Genomic DNA, 15094 nt, shown 5'->3' with positions numbered 1-15094 from the left:
AATTGTCTACATTGCGCTTTATTTGTACCCATAGATACCAACCAGGCCTGGGCCCGCGCGAGTAGTTGCAGTAGGTACCTGGGCTAGTCCGAACTCGCGAACAGGAAAAAAGTAAATGCAAATGAGAAGTTTGTAAATGAAGACAAGGGAGAGAGGATAGGGACATGTGTGCATGTAGCAACCGGCCACGCTTGTTGTTGCATTCAGCTCTCGCGAGGCAAGCGACGAGGCTTCATGGGGCTGCATGTATTCCCGATTTCTACATGCATCGAGTCTGTGCCGACAGAACGTGTGTAGGTCGGTGTCTGTGTGGAAAAAAAAAAAAAAAAAAAGACAGACAGACGCCAGTCGCCGCCTCATTGAACATCCATCTCCTTCGTCTGAAAGCAACCCAAGCCGAACCCAAATCTACCCAGAGCCAACCCCAAACGCCATCGCCCCACACACAACCCTCCCTACGAATCAAACCTCAACCGCGCCTTCAGCTTGGTAACAAAGCCCTGCCACCAATTGCGCTGCGTGCTCCGCTCCAGCTCCTGCATCAGATCCTCGTAGTACGTCGCCTTGCTGTTGGGGCGCAGGAAGCGCGGCGACAGCGGGTAGGTGCGCTTGTAGCGGTTGTCGAGCAGCGAGTAGAGGGCGTTGAGGTCGCGGGATTCTTGGGGGGGTGGTGTTGTTGTTGCGGAGGAAGAGGAAGAGGTGCTGGTGACGGCCTTTTGACGCTTGTTCAGCGCGCTTTGGAAGGACAGCGCCGGGCGCAGCGTGTCGACGGGCCAGAGCGACGCGATGCGCGCGTAGTGCCGGGCGATGGTGGATGTCTGCGTGGTTGGATTGGTGGTTAGTTGGGACGGATTTTTTTTTGGCGGAAGGGTGGGTGGACGAGGAGGAATGGGGAGGCAGGCGTACGGCAGACATGGTTGCAAATGCGAGTAAACAGATAATTGGAGGTTGAAGTCGTTTTTTTGTTTGCTGTTTTCGTGTCGAGGTTGCGGGACGAAAGAATGGCATGCAGATCATTGAGCGGCTGCAGTTGGAGAAATTGTATGACGCGCGCGACTGGGAAGTGTCTGCTAGCGCCGAGCGCCGAGGCGACTTGTCGCAGCGGAGGCGCAGCAGCAGTCAAAGTCACTCACTGCGATTGTCTTGAGCCTAGCGGGCGTAAGGTAGGCTAACGCTAAGCCCCAGCCCCCAGCAGTCAGTTGGTTGTTCATCTTCCTCTCTCTTCTTACTCCTCCATCTCAACACTCTCGTCTGCTCCAACAACTGCTCCTCTGCCCCGTCGTCTCCCCCGGTTCGTCCCTCTGCTCGGTTTCGGCGGCCGTCCGTCTGGAAACTTCAGCGACACTAGCCGCCGCACCAGCCTCAGTCGACCCCAATCACCCACTCCCGCGACCAGGTGCCGCATCCTCCACCACGACAACACAACACCCTTCCCACCTCCGTGCTTCTTACTCGTCTTGCGCGTCTCTGCCGATCCTGCTCCGCCTTTGCTCGCCCTCTCGCCTGTCCTTTTTCCCGTTTTACTCGAATCTGCTCCTGCATTTTGCTTCTCCTGATACCCCGCTCCGCTCTCCCTGACCCATCGCGAGCGACCGCGCACGCCGACGACGAAGGATGCCTAGATATCAGCGGGTAAGCCACCGAACAACACCACGACCACTTTTGCGTCTGCAGCATTTCGCCGTCCTACTAACACATGTCGTAGTTGTCCGCCAACGACGAAGATGATCACGTAGAAAACACCCCGGCCGCTGCATCGCTAACGCAGCATTATCCGATACCCTCGTCGCCACCTCCCTCCTTCCACAGCCGCTCCTCGTCGCCGCGGCCCAAGGCCCCGACCACCGCCGACCGCGAACTCGAAGACACGTTTGCCAGCCCGTCGGACGACGAAGACTCGGATGACGAACATGACGGTCCCGACGACCGCCAGCGGCTTATGCGAGGGCAGCCCGAGGCCAGCCGGGACCACAGTGCTGACAGCGGCGAGTCGAGTTGGCAGCGTCGCACCGCTACGCCGCCGCGGCCGATTGAGCGGCGCGTCACGCAGTTGCCGGCGTTCGGGCCCGGGGCGAACGCGAACGGGAGGGTCGTGGGCGGAGGCGTGGGCAACGACGGCGTCTTTGCCAATCTGAGCGCGAAGCCGACTAGGGGCGAAGAAGTGGAGGAGAAGCCTCCGGTGCGTCTTCCCTCACTCATGTGCATTTTCTGGGGTTGTGACTGACAGTCATTCAGTCATATGAGCAAGCTGCCGCGGACGCCACACCTCCCTACTGGGAAACCACAATTCTTGCCCCCGGGCTGCACACTGACGAAGTGTTTGTCGACGGCCTCCCAGTCGGCTCCGTCTTTTCCTTCATATGGAACGCCATCATCAGCATGGCCTTTCAGCTCGTCGGTTTCCTTCTCACCTATCTCCTTCACACCACACACGCCGCCAAAAACGGCGCCCGCGCAGGCCTCGGCATTACCCTTGTGCAATACGGCTTCACGATGAAAGGCGCAGCAACCTCAGGCGCGGACGTGGTTGGCGGCGGCAGCACATCGTCACCAAACGCCTTCAACGAGCCACCGAAAGACCCCAACAACGTCGACTTTGACCCGGACGACGTGACGGGCGGCGGCGACGGGGTGGGCGGCGCCGGCGGCATCAGCACGAGCGAGTGGCTTGCGTACATCCTCATGATAGTCGGCTGGTTCATTCTGATACGGAGCGTCTCTGACTTTTTGCGCGCGCGGCGGCACGAGCAGATTGTGTTGCAGAGCTCGAATCGCGGGCTCAATGTGCCGGTTGTTGCGGATGGCGAGAGCCCCGGCACGGCTGTGTAGTGGCGTTTGCGCGTTTTTTTTTTTTTTTTTTCAATCTTTGTTGTTTTCGTTGTCTCCGTGATGTTGTTTGGGGTTCCGGTGCCTAGCCTGGGCTAGCTGAATTGAGGCTTGAGGCGCTAGTCTACACAAACAACGTCGAGGTGATGGTGGCTAGATCCAAACCCGAGAGAGCGAAAAACGAAAAATCCCCCCGCCCCCTCATCCCCTCTATCAATACTCGCAAATGAGTGGTAGCCTGGCGAAAGCAAGAGTTTACGGAGTTCTTTTCCCACTTTCTACGTCCATGTTTTTGTTTTGAACCATTTGGCTTTTTCTCTTTCGAACACGCACCCTACCCTCCTCTGGTCTCTTTTTTTCGTTTTAGGCATCGTGGCGGGATGATGGACTACTTGAAAGTTCCTTTTTGATTTGTTGACCCTTATTCATTCGGTTTCGCTATTCGCCGAGGGGAAATGGAAATGGATTTGGGAGTTTTTATTGGGATGGTGGGTAGGATGGCAGGCGGGAAGGAAGGAAAGATGACAGGCAGACAGGCAGGTATCAATCAAGCAAGCACGCACGAAATGTGCTGCCTTTTGAGTCTTGAAGAAGTGTGTGAAATGAGAGGTAGTGAAATTTTGGCAGACTGCATCAACGCAGCAAAGAGAGAGGGTTCCATCATCTGCAACCCGTGCGTGGTCCGTCCCGCTGTCAGTTGTATGTACTGAGCCGTCGCTTATGTATGTACTTTGTATGTACCTGAGCCGAGTCGATTGGTGCGATGGTAACTATGGGCGATGATGATGCGGTACAATACGATTGCTTGCGCCAAACTATGACCTGGTGACAGTGACGGAGGGACAGACGGGACAACGGGACCCTGGCCACAGCCTTGAGTGGTGCCCGTGGTGCGTTGCGTGGGCTGCCTCACCCTTGCTACCCGGCGAGGCCCACATCCCCCTCCCTCCACCTGGCTAGCTGGCTGGCTGGCTGGCTGGCTCCCTCAGCCTGATGGGCGCGACCTGACTTGACTTGACTGACTGATTGACTTCTTACCTACTCCACCCAACCATTTCTCCTCCACCGCCTTGTCGTGGGTGCCCGTCCGAACTGCGAGCCTTGTGTCTTGCTGCTTCTACATCTCTCACCGCACCGCCGAAGATCGTTCGCTCTGCGCTGGACTCAGCTCATCAACCACCCAACTCCCCGCCGCCACGACACGACTCGAGTCCAGTCGTCCCACGAAACCCTCCCTCTCTTCCTCCCGTCTCCTCCTCGTGGAGTTTGCGCCAGCCAGCCTGCCTGCCTCACCGCATACCAGGAGACATCGCCGTTCGTATCCGACGCAAGAGCTAGGAAAGAGAAAGAGCTAAGGTAGCGACTGTCTGTTCCAGCGCGAGCATTTGTTGCGTGTGGGAACAAACGAACGAACAAGAGCACCAGGTAGCGAGCAAAGCGACCAAGCAGGCCTCAAGGGACCTATTCCGCTGCAAGAGCAAGGCTCGTTTTGAGAAGCTTTTGCATCGAAGGCCGCTCTGGTTTGGAACTGTTGCCGCGCCGGACTGTCTGCGCACGCTGAGGACACGACGGTTGCGAACGAGTGCCTCTCGCTTGTAGACTGAGGCGTCTTGTTCTGTTTGCGTGACGGAGGGTTTTCCTGGTTTTTGCGACTGGACTCTGGAGAATCGTAGGTACCCGACGGCGCGTACCCCACCCGACGGGACGGGACGAAACGAAACGAGACGAGACGAGACGACAGCCAAGCTGGTGGGAATACCACGAGTCTTGTTCGAAGCAATTGACCAGTCGATTCGGCGAGGACTGACTGGGTTGGATTCACCGCTTTAGCTCTCTCTCACCACCAAATCAAAGAAAGCTGCAAACCACAGCCCACCATCGCCATGGCAGCAACATCCAACGGCAAGGCGCCCGCAGGCTCGACGTCGGCGCAGCAGCAAGCGGCGATCCAGCCCTGCCGCTACAAGACGGGCAAGACGCTCGGGGCGGGCAGCTACTCGGTGGTCAAGGAGTGCGTGCACATTGACACGGGGCGCTACTACGCGGCAAAGGTCATCAACAAGCGCCTCATGGCCGGCCGCGAGCACATGGTGCGCAACGAGATTGCCGTGCTCAAGCGCGTGTCCATGGGCCATCAGAACATTTTGACCCTGGTGGATTACTTTGAGACAATGAACAATTGTAAGTGTAGTTTTTCTTGTTTTGGTAGTCAGAAAGATGTGCAGTGTTCAAGATTTCGTTCGACTCATACCAGAGTGTGTCTTCGTAGTATACCTAGTGACGGACCTGGCGCTCGGCGGCGAGCTCTTCGACCGCATCTGCCGCAAGGGCAGCTACTACGAGTCGGACGCGGCCGACCTGATACGCGCGACGCTGTCGGCCGTGGCGTACCTGCACGACCACGGCATCGTGCACCGCGACCTCAAGCCCGAGAACCTGCTGTTCCGCACGCCCGAGGACAACGCCGACCTGCTGATTGCCGACTTTGGCCTCAGCCGCATCATGGACGAGGAGCAGTTCCACGTCCTGACCACCACCTGCGGCACCCCGGGATACATGGCCCCCGAGATTTTCAAGAAGAGCGGCCATGGGAAGCCCGTGTATGTTTGATGTCCAATCTCTCTGTAAAAGCTGTCGGGCGCTAACCTCCCCCATCTCCAGAGACATATGGGCCATAGGCGTAATAACCTACTTCCTCCTCTGCGGCTACACGCCGTTCGACCGGGACAGCAACCTGGAAGAAATGCAAGCCATCCTGGTGGCCGACTACAGCTTCACGCCACTCGAATACTGGCGCGGCGTGTCCAGCACCGCGCGCGACTTCATCCGGCGCTGCCTCACCGTCGACCCGCTGCACCGCATGAGCTCGCACGACGCGCTGTCGCACCCGTGGATCGCGGATCCCAGCACAAACACGGTCCCCAGCGCCGCCGGCGGCAAGGAGGACCTGCTGCCCACCGTCAAGAAGAACTTCAACGCCCGCCGCACCCTCCACGCCGCCATCGACACCATTCGCGCCATCAACCAGCTGCGCGCCGGCGGCGGCGCCGCCGTCATGGATGGTGCCCGCTCCGGCGAGCCGCCAAGGGGCGCGCCCCCTGTGCCGGAGGTTATTGTGGGCGGCGAGGCGCGGCCGGAGGGCCATGGAAACGAGGCGGGTGCGGACGCGGATAAGATGGATATTGATGGCCGTGCGGACGGCAGGGGCCAGACCGAGGAGATGATTCGCAGCCAGGAGCGCCGCATCCGCGAGACGCAGGAGGGCATGTGGCGGGCGCGGTGAGGCGAGCACGGCGAGCACAGCGAGCACAGCGAGCACAGCGAGCACAGCGAGCATAGCTAGCGAGCGAGCGAGGGTCAAGTAGTGTGGGCGAGCGAGCGAGCGTGGAGAGCCCTCTAACCGGGGGCCGTGTTGAGTGGATGGGAGGAGGACAGGCTAGCGCAGCCGCCCGGGCGTCTGCTGCGCGTGGTTGCGGTTCATCATGGAGTCAGTTGTCCGTCAGTCACGTTTTGTAGGTATGTAGGTAGTAGGTAGGTAGGAAGAGACGGCGAGTGAGTGAGTGAGCGTATGATACACGCACGCGGATAATGTATACAGTACAGTACACACGGACGTCGTCGTTGTAGTTGCAGCAGTAGAAGAGATCCATGTCTACCATCTATTTTCAGAGTGTTTGTATAAGAGCAGCGGCTCTACATATGTGTTGTCCAGTCTACTCGGCTTGAGAAAGTGGGTAGCAGTATGGGTTCAACGCCTCGACCCAGGGAGGAAACGAGTGCTGACGTCGGATTGGAGTGCAACATACCTAGTCAAGGGGTGGATGCCAGGTACCTACCTACCTACCTTTCCTCCACCGGGGAACCGATTTGAGACGGCGTTGGGGGGTTTTCAGATTGGGGATGATGGGGCATCATTAAACTTGACTTCTTCCTTCTCTCTACTCGAGCACGAGGGGTGGGTGATTTTTTTTTTTTTTTTAAAAAAAAAGGGTGCATACATAGGTTATTTAATATCATGAAATTTGAAATGTTGTTGGCAGCATGATCATCACATCACTAAGTACATATATGCTAGCATACTACTACCTAACAACTACTCCTACTACTCCTCTAATTCCCCCACCCCCTAGATCTCCTGAGCAGCAATGCCGTGATGCCTTCTTGAAAGAAGTCCTGTAATTACTCCATTTAAGCCTTGGCTCATGAACAAAGGAGAAAAAGGAGATACAAGGCAGGCAGGCGGGAAACATGGCAAAAATGGCTCAGATACCTTCAAACAACAAACAAACATAAACTTTTTTCCAAGTTTGCGAATTGAAGATCTAGACACAGACACATGGCTAGCTAGCTAGCGAGCGATATAGCGTATGTATTACACAATAGCAAGGGCCAAAGCAAAGACCAGTGTGGAGCAAGCATGAACCATGGAACCAACCAGATGGCAGTTTGCGTCCAACATGACGTGCGTGTAGCTACGGGTGTAGCCATGTAGGTACCTAGCTACCTCCACGCGTGCCGAGCGCATCCAAACAGCCCGACTGCACTACCTACGACTTCACTTGTCCCGTCCCGTCCCGTGCTGTGCCGTGCAGAAGCAGAACAGCCCTACATCAGCCTCCCTCTCTCACTCTTCCCTTCCCGCCTACCACATTGAATGGCGAAAGAGATTCAGCGTCAAAGTGGCGCGCTACTGAGCTGTAATGCACTGTACTGTTCCATCCACGGTACGAGGCACACATGGCAAGCATCCAAGTCACTGGATAGAGCCCAGTCAAGTCCACAGCTGCCTGTCTGCGTGTGACGGGAGGATTCGTCGTCTTAGAAGGAGAGGCGGCGGAACAGAGCTTTAGAGCACTCGTGCTGTGCTCCTCTCTCTCTCCACCATCCAGTGCACACTGCCCAATACAAGCCGAGAGTCATCTCTTGCCATGGGCGCCGGTTCTTGGTCCATTCGCTTCATGGTTTCAGGCTGAGGCGCTTCAGAGGACGAACTGTCGAAGAGAGACGGGTGATGAGAAAAGTGTTAGACTGCACGGATATGGTTGCTTGTGCTCCTGGGACCTTGCCAGGTTGTCTGGAATTTCAAACCAAGGCAGAATGTACACTGGTTTGAGGAGAAATCAAGTAGCCAAGAGACAGAGCATTCCCCTTTCTTGACGCGAGCAGGACAAAACACCCAACCACTATCATCGCGATGACACAAATCAAATCACAAAAACTGCCAGTCGACTCCATTGTCCCTTCAGAAGCTCAAAAAGCCGGCATAAAAATCTCAACATTACGCGCTGGCATTTTGAGCCATGGAAGTTGGTCTTGGCTACTCAGAAGTGGGATGAGAAGTCATTTGGAGAACAGTGTGTAATTCAGCTGTAGTAGTAGCTTCAATCAACAGTTCTCTCTGCAGTTCTGATACCACTCTAAGAGTGTGACCTCCACTAGCCCAACACCCCCAACTCCACAAACAACAACACCAGCAACACCACCACGGCCCGAAGCCTCCCCTTCAGCATCGGCGCAACCCACCAGCCCCCTCTTCATCAACGCGCACTAAACACAAACAACGACCCCACGGCACCATGAGCCGAAGCCCAGGACACCCCACTCCACCGCGAGCAACAAACACAACAACATCAAGGCCCGAAGCCTCGCCCGCAACACCGGGGCCACCCACCACACCCCCTCTTCATCGATGTGCACAAGGCGCCGTCGCCCCCTCGCCCAAAACACCCCTGCGGCGACCGGGACCCCCGCAACAAAGGCCAGCCCTGCGACAAGCTGCTGCCGAAGCCCACAGTTCTCAGCGGTGCCGTGGTCGACAGCCAGACGTGCGGACGAGCCGCGACCAAAAAACAAAATGGGGGCACCCACAACCACAGAAAAAAACACAAAGAAGTGGATTTTGGCCGCGAAGGCCTGGGCCACTGAAACGATTTCAATTCGGCCATGATGGCTAAGTCAAAAATCGTATTAGCAGGAGCATTCAAACATACGGTCCAGAGTAGGGAGCAGCCGTGAACGTCAACTTACACGCCAACCCAATCGTCCAGAGCGGAATGCCCATTGCGGCGGTGGTGGATCCAATGTACGCCAGGCCGGCCACGATCATCCGCCGGAGCCCCTCGGTCGACGCCAGTTGCCGACGGCAAACAGAAGTACCGGGTCAACCAACCGCCCTGGACTGGAGTGCGAGAGAACCAAGTGGGATTGACTGGCTTGGCGGTGGACGGTTGTCGTTGGTGATCGTTGGGAAATTGACAAGTCTTGTAGCGAAGGAATCGACGAAGTTGTTCGGAGACGGAGCAGTTGGTTTCGGAACCGAAGATGGTCGAAGAGGAGCAAGAAAAGATTGTGACGACGGAGGCAAAGTGAAACCTTTCCAGGGCAGGATTTGATGCGCATTGCGGCAGCGGCAGTGAGAGACGCGCGCGCGCGTATACGGACGACAACGACGACGACGGAAGCGCCAGCGGGATTTTTCTGGTAAAGGCGTCAGTCAAGCATTCAACACGCGGGTTGTTGCAGCTCGAAGAAAGAAGAAGCACCTCATACGCAGCAATGGCAGCGTGAGATGACAGGGAGCAGTCGGGAGGTCCAACTTACGATTTGACCGAATGCAACGAGGAGCTGCTAGTGGTGCCGCTGGCGATAGGCGAGAGACCGACACCGAGAGCCGCAACGTGCCAACGACTTCCTCTGGTGTTGACGTTAGCGACGAGTTCGAAGCACGTTGACAGGAAAGGTGCAACTTACACAAGCGGCGTAAGAACCAACGGTGCCGTCTGCCCTCGCCAGCGCGGAGCAGGGTGGGAGACGTCCGCTCCGATGCACATCATTTTGCCGGCGGTGTTGTTTGCCTTCTAGACGTTGGCGCACTGGCCGTCGGCCTGAGAATTTGAGAGACAATGTGATGGTTTTGGGATGAAGCGATGACGATGAGATGAGTTGAATGTTGGGAGGATGGAGAGAGAGGAAGTAGGATGAAGACGGAGGGTGGGATGATGGAGCGCGGGCGCTGAGTCAACGCCGTGCGGACGAGGAAGGAAAGGGTCTGTCCGGTACTTCCAGTTGAGCAGGCGAGCGCCCACAGCATGGCGTGACCGACTTCTTTTGTTTGCACCGGGCAGGCAGGCAAGCAAGTCCGAAGGGCGCCTCACGCACTGCAGGCTTCCGCGTTATGATTGCAGACATTGGACTTGCCATTTCGGACCCAACACTCACCTTGGGACCATCCAGATAGATGAAAGCGCGTCACTGCTACAGGCAGGCATTCGCACCAAGCACCGTGAGCAGCAAAAGAAGAATGAGGTAGATAGTCGCTTCTACACCAGAGCAAGTGCTTCAGTCCAGTGCTACTTACGCGGTCCATCTTTGACACCCCCGAGCTTTCCACAGGCATTTGAGCGCTATTGCCATCCTTCCACGACACTCAACAAGCCATGCCGCCGCAGCAGGCACACGAGCTCTTGCTCCCCAGGTCCCTCTTCACGGCCATTATTCCACTGTGACCTTGATCTCTCCTGACGCCTACCTTCCTCTTCGTTTCCATCCCATCCAGACCGACCAATGCAGCCAGCCACGCCGCGCTCATCACCTCGAGCAGCTCTCCCACCACAATTCGAAACCTACCGTCCCAATCAGCCAGAAGGATCAACGCCGGGCTCCAAAATGCTCGGATCAAGCGCCATGGCCGAGGGATCTACGTCTCCACCGCTATCCTGCTGGTGCTGGTGGTGATGATGCGCAAGCGCACGCGCAAGGTTTGCCTCTGCAGCCGCAGCCGCATCCGCATCGGCGTCTGGGACGGGTGACGACGGATTGGGCGGGCGCCACGCGGGACGATAGGCGTCGGCGTCGGGGAGGTGGTGAGGATACTGATGGTGGTGGACAGCAGCACCTTCGGCGGCATCGGCGTCGAAGAAAAAGGTGGCGGACGGAGGCTCGCGGTTCTGTTGGTGGTACAAGTGGTGGTCGTGCTGGTGCTGGGAGACGGGCTGGTATGCTTGCTGGTGATGGTGATCGTGGTGGTGCATGGTGGCGGCAGTGGTCGGGGATATGGGCGGATTCAGGGGCGGCGGCAACGCGGGGTCCGGGTTGACGGCTGTGGAGGACGACGCGGGAGCGAAGCCGTTTACATGGGGAGACGTTGCGCTGTGGCTGTATGCAGAGGCGGACACGGACATGTCGGGGTGAGAAGACGCAGCAAGAGCACCAGTGGAGGGGCCAGAAGGATCGAAAGCAGCGCCGCCTAGGAAAGCGGCATTAGGAGTAGCAAAAGAGGGCTGTTGTTGTTGTTGATGATCTTCACCAGCACCAACAGAAGACATCGGCGTAGCAGCAGGCGCAGCAGACTTGTGGGCAGTTCGCGGAGCGGGCGGCGGGCCCGCGGAAGCATTTGAAGAAGAAGATGCAGATTTGAGCTGCGCCTTCTTGCGCACCTTTTCGCTGCACTCGGCACAATTCTCAATCACGTCCGTCACGGTGCCCTTGATGCGGTTCCAGTGGTACTTCTCCGACACATTGGCCGTCGTTTTATTGATGCCTGCGTGCTGGTGGTGCTGCAAGTCTCCCGCATTGTTGTTGTTGTTGTTATTGTTGTTGCTGTTGCTACCATTACTGCCACCGCGGTGGAACTGCCTCGCAATCTCGTACTGCTGGCGCGGGTCTGATATCACCTCCTTGTCGCCAAGCATCAGCTTGACGCGCTTGGTCCCCTTGTCGGTCGAGATGGAAGAGATGCCAGGGGCGCCAGCGGATCCCACGGGTTCGTTTCTGGCGTCGTGGTGGTCGTGGTCGTCGTCGCCCAGCTCGACAAGCGTGTAGTTCCTCACCGCGGCTCGGAGTCTGTTCTTCTCGGCGGAATCAGCGTCGCCCGGGTACTTTCCGGTCAAGAGGTAATACTTGATGCGCTCGAAGCGGCGCTCGTCGTCCGCGTCTTCCTTGTTGTAGCCCAGGTGGCGGCCGTAGATGATGGCGTCGACAAAGTGGCCTTCGGGCTGCGTCTTGAGGTTGCCGCAGCCGGGGACTCGTCCGATGCGCTTGAAGCCCAGCGCGTCCCAGATCCGGCACGAGGCGACGTTGGTCTCGTAGACGAGGTTGAACACGGAGTAAGTGTAGCCCTGCAAGTGAAAAAGGAGACGTCTGATCAGCTAACCTGCCCCTGAAGACATGGGGGATTACATACTAGCAGCGGCGCCCATTCCAAGTAGCACTCGCCCATCAACTTTCCAACACCCCTATTCCTTGCGCCATCAGTGACGACGAAGCCGGCGTTGCACACGTGCGAGCTGCGGCCAGGGTAATTCGGTTTGATATAAAAGCTGCCCAGACACAGCTTCTCCCAGCCCTTGCCCTCCGTCTCCCAGCGCCACAGGGCCTCTTGGCCATCGTCGGCCACGTCGCCCAGGACCATGATGGCGCCAAAGTTCTGGAACCAGTAGCGGCCAAAGGCTTCGACGCTGAAGGGGGCCGTCATCGGGTACGTGTCGCCGCGCTCAATCTCGCTGTTCATCTGCGCGCAGAGGTACTCGACGAGAGACAGCGGCACGCGGTCCGCGGAGCCAAAGGGGATGAGCGTCGCCTTGGTAGTACGGTCGCGCAGCGTCACGGGTTTGGGGACGATGGACGCGGGCAGCGGCGTCGCAGCGTCGGGGAAGGGCGCGCCGCCCGACTGGCGGAAGATGGTGGGCGCCGAAGGGTCATCGAGGATGGCGGGCATGGTGGTGTTTGCTGTGGCTACTTTCGAAAATTCCTTGCTCTTTCAACGCGTGTGCAGACCGTGACAGACAATGGGGCCAACGAAAGATCAAGCTGGCGCGACTACTGGGTACACTGTTCGATTCGTCGTCAGTCGTCGTCCAACATGTCCTTTATACGCCCTCTCGCTCTGCAACACCCTCCATCCACCTCTCCGCCATCCGCAGTCGGCCAGAAAGCCATCTCCACATCCGCGCCCTACGCATGTCAAGGCGGACAGCACGACCGACGCGCCCAAATCGAATCTCAACGACAGAAACAAAGCCCAAAACGCACCGCCCACACGTCAGGTCAAGAAGCATCAAGCGCAAGCGTACCTCTAAACAAACCCCATCACGGCCGCCGTAGCAGTCATCCTGAGCGGTAGGCAGTCGGGTGGGTGGTCGTGGTGCGTGCTCAAATGTACCGCGCGGTGTGCTGTCGACTTCGCACGTCGTCTCGTTTTTCCCTGAGGTTAGGTTCCGATTCTCTCCCGCGCGCGCCGTCGGCGGGCGTCCCTCGGCTGCCGTCAACCTGGCCCGAGTGGTCCGAGCGGAGAAAATCGGTCCGCGCGTCCACGCTAGGTGGGTTGTTGGACCCTGACTCACCGTGCCGGTGTGCTGCACGTGAGAGCGGCTAAACGGCTTCCGACGCTATACTATACCAAACCTAGGTATGCACCACACATTCTTCACGCTACTCGAATAGGAAGCTAGGTAGGCTCTCTTTCGCTCGCAGAAGCGCGCCATTTGGAGCATAACAAACCCAACTCTCCAAGCAGCCTACATACTCTACTTACCTACATGCTAAAACCACGCATGCATGCACGCCCGCCCGCCCGCATACACTGGTGCGTAGTGCATTTTTAGATTTAGGCGAGAGAGAGCCTCCGTTCCAATCCATCCCAGGTGCATTCCACTCCACCGTCCCAGCAAAACACATGACGGACAACGATGGATGATAAGGCTCATGTAGCTGCTTAGCGCCAGAGGGGGGTGGGAGGGATGGTGGTGGGATGGGATGGGATACGACAGACGGGAAGGAGTGGAGGAAGAGGAACCAAACAGACGGAGACAGACCAGTCGAAACAAGTGCTTTGCTTTGCGGTATATACTGCAGTAGATGATGCTAGCTTAGAGCGCAGCGCAGCGCAGCGCAGAGCACTTCGTACGTCGCAGTCAGCGCTACCTGCGTAAGCTGGGGCTATTTCAGGTACCGACCAACGGCCAGAGAGCGGAAGGTCTACGGACTCCTTGCGAACTCTTAGGCACATGGCCGGTCGTTGAAGATGGTGGTGGTGGTGGTGGTGGTAATCATGGTAGTGGGGGCCTCTAAACAAGGTACATAGCGCGTGAGATCAAATGTTGTCCGGCGCAAGTCGTGTACCTGGCTGGCCGGCATGTTGGACGACGGACATCAAGGTGTGTGTGTGGTTGGGGCTAGATAGACAGACACCGTTCCACTCCGTCTCACCCCGCGCGGCGTCCGGGCCCATCCACCTTCTGCAACAACGACGCTTACTGCTAGTGTAGAGTCAATTCGAACGAACTGGTCAGTCCAAGTGAGCCATCAAGACATCCATGCGCCAGACACTTCACAGAGAGCACGCAGTACAGAGAAAGCCGATGGTGTGTAGGTAGGTAGGATTCAGCATCTACAAAAGGTGCAGCGGAAAAAGCGCTACTGATTACCGCCGTCCCCAAGTATTCATTCATTCACGCACCGAGCGTGAAAGCCAACAAGACCCCATGTCGAAAGCAACCCGAAAAAGCAAGCGGTATATCCCCATAGACCAAAAAACCCACAAAGACGACCGGAGACGCCACCAGCTGGATACTCGTACAGGATTGATGAATAGAGGAAAAAAAGGACCAAAAACGACAGCAGATTCCACCCGTCATCACTGATGAAACGCCCAAAGCGAAGCAGTCGTCAATCCGTCATGTGGTCCAAAGCAAAAAGCAGGTATCTCGCAAAAGGTTTGGAGGCGGACGGGTCTCACGAGTCCCACGTTCTCTCTGCGCAACAACGCTCTAGGATACCACCACGCGCGACTCGAGGACAAAGACAAAGAGCTAGGGGGTATCGTGGAGAAAAGGACGAGTGCGAGGTGAAGCAGAGGTAGCAAGCAAGGTCGTGAAGGTGTATAGGCCGTCTCTGAAAAAGAACCATTACCGCGCAAGTCTGCTCCGAAGACGGAAACCAGGGACAGTAGGAAATCGCTAAAACGCAGCACAAAACAGCAAACGAGAAAAAGATGAAACGGCATGTGCAAATCGAATTTGCAGCCAGGAGGATCCTCGTTCGACGAGATTCATGTCCTCCGTGAGGGACACCAGCTCTGCCGGCAGCTCGCACCGAATCGATGCTGCCTTTACAAAGCGGTGGGCCCCTGATTACTCGGTCCTTGAACAAGCCACTGGCATTGGATCGGAGCTCGAGCGAAGCGAAAGCAGCGGCGGGATGAGCCGTTGCAGAATATGCGGATGGAGAGCACGGCCCTCCAATGCTCGCATATAACGTAAAAGTTGCAGGG

General features: G+C 57.2%; 6 protein-coding genes across 6 annotated transcripts; 2 read left to right on the top strand and 4 right to left on the bottom strand.

The window, feature by feature from the left end:
- Positions 1-455: 455 nt before the first annotated feature.
- BKA78DRAFT_349517 (uncharacterized protein) lies at positions 456-915 on the bottom strand (the record flags this gene model as incomplete). Its single annotated transcript, XM_066890822.1, has 2 exons — positions 456-818; positions 907-915. The coding sequence occupies 2 exons, from the start codon at positions 913-915 to the stop codon at positions 456-458; spliced, it is 372 nt and encodes a 123-aa protein (XP_066747324.1).
- A 699-nt stretch (positions 916-1614) lies between these two features.
- BKA78DRAFT_329711 (uncharacterized protein) lies at positions 1615-2829 on the top strand (the record flags this gene model as incomplete). Its single annotated transcript, XM_066889691.1, has 3 exons — positions 1615-1632; positions 1706-2179; positions 2236-2829. The coding sequence occupies 3 exons, from the start codon at positions 1615-1617 to the stop codon at positions 2827-2829; spliced, it is 1086 nt and encodes a 361-aa protein (XP_066747323.1).
- Positions 2830-4709: 1880 nt separating this feature from the next.
- BKA78DRAFT_329694 (kinase-like domain-containing protein) lies at positions 4710-6109 on the top strand (the record flags this gene model as incomplete). The annotated part of the gene is made up of 3 exons (XM_066889688.1): positions 4710-5007; positions 5096-5426; positions 5488-6109. 3 exons carry the CDS (start codon positions 4710-4712, stop codon positions 6107-6109), a joined length of 1251 nt encoding a protein of 416 aa, XP_066747322.1.
- A 2076-nt stretch (positions 6110-8185) lies between these two features.
- BKA78DRAFT_304698 (uncharacterized protein) lies at positions 8186-9659 on the bottom strand (the record flags this gene model as incomplete). Its single annotated transcript, XM_066887641.1, has 4 exons — positions 8186-8776; positions 8854-9303; positions 9427-9519; positions 9577-9659. The coding sequence occupies 4 exons, from the start codon at positions 9657-9659 to the stop codon at positions 8374-8376; spliced, it is 1029 nt and encodes a 342-aa protein (XP_066747321.1). The 3' UTR covers positions 8186-8373.
- An 801-nt stretch (positions 9660-10460) lies between these two features.
- On the bottom strand, positions 10461-12541 carry BKA78DRAFT_349513 (uncharacterized protein; the record flags this gene model as incomplete). The annotated part of the gene is made up of 2 exons (XM_066890821.1): positions 10461-11942; positions 12008-12541. The coding sequence occupies 2 exons, from the start codon at positions 12539-12541 to the stop codon at positions 10461-10463; spliced, it is 2016 nt and encodes a 671-aa protein (XP_066747320.1).
- Positions 12542-14365: 1824 nt separating this feature from the next.
- On the bottom strand, positions 14366-14970 carry BKA78DRAFT_69414 (uncharacterized protein). Its single transcript, XM_066893594.1, has one exon. It carries the CDS (start codon positions 14825-14827, stop codon positions 14459-14461), a length of 369 nt encoding a protein of 122 aa, XP_066747319.1. The 5' UTR covers positions 14828-14970; the 3' UTR covers positions 14366-14458.
- Positions 14971-15094: the final 124 nt, after the last annotated feature.

The sequence above is a fragment of the Phyllosticta capitalensis genome, assembly GCF_038381095.1.
Source record: "Phyllosticta capitalensis strain CBS 128856 chromosome Unknown BKA78scaffold_2, whole genome shotgun sequence".
Classification (NCBI taxonomy): domain Eukaryota; kingdom Fungi; phylum Ascomycota; class Dothideomycetes; order Botryosphaeriales; family Phyllostictaceae; genus Phyllosticta; species Phyllosticta capitalensis.
The sequence above is the reverse complement of the archived record's forward strand: the minus strand, read 5'-3'. Positions and strand labels throughout refer to the sequence as shown.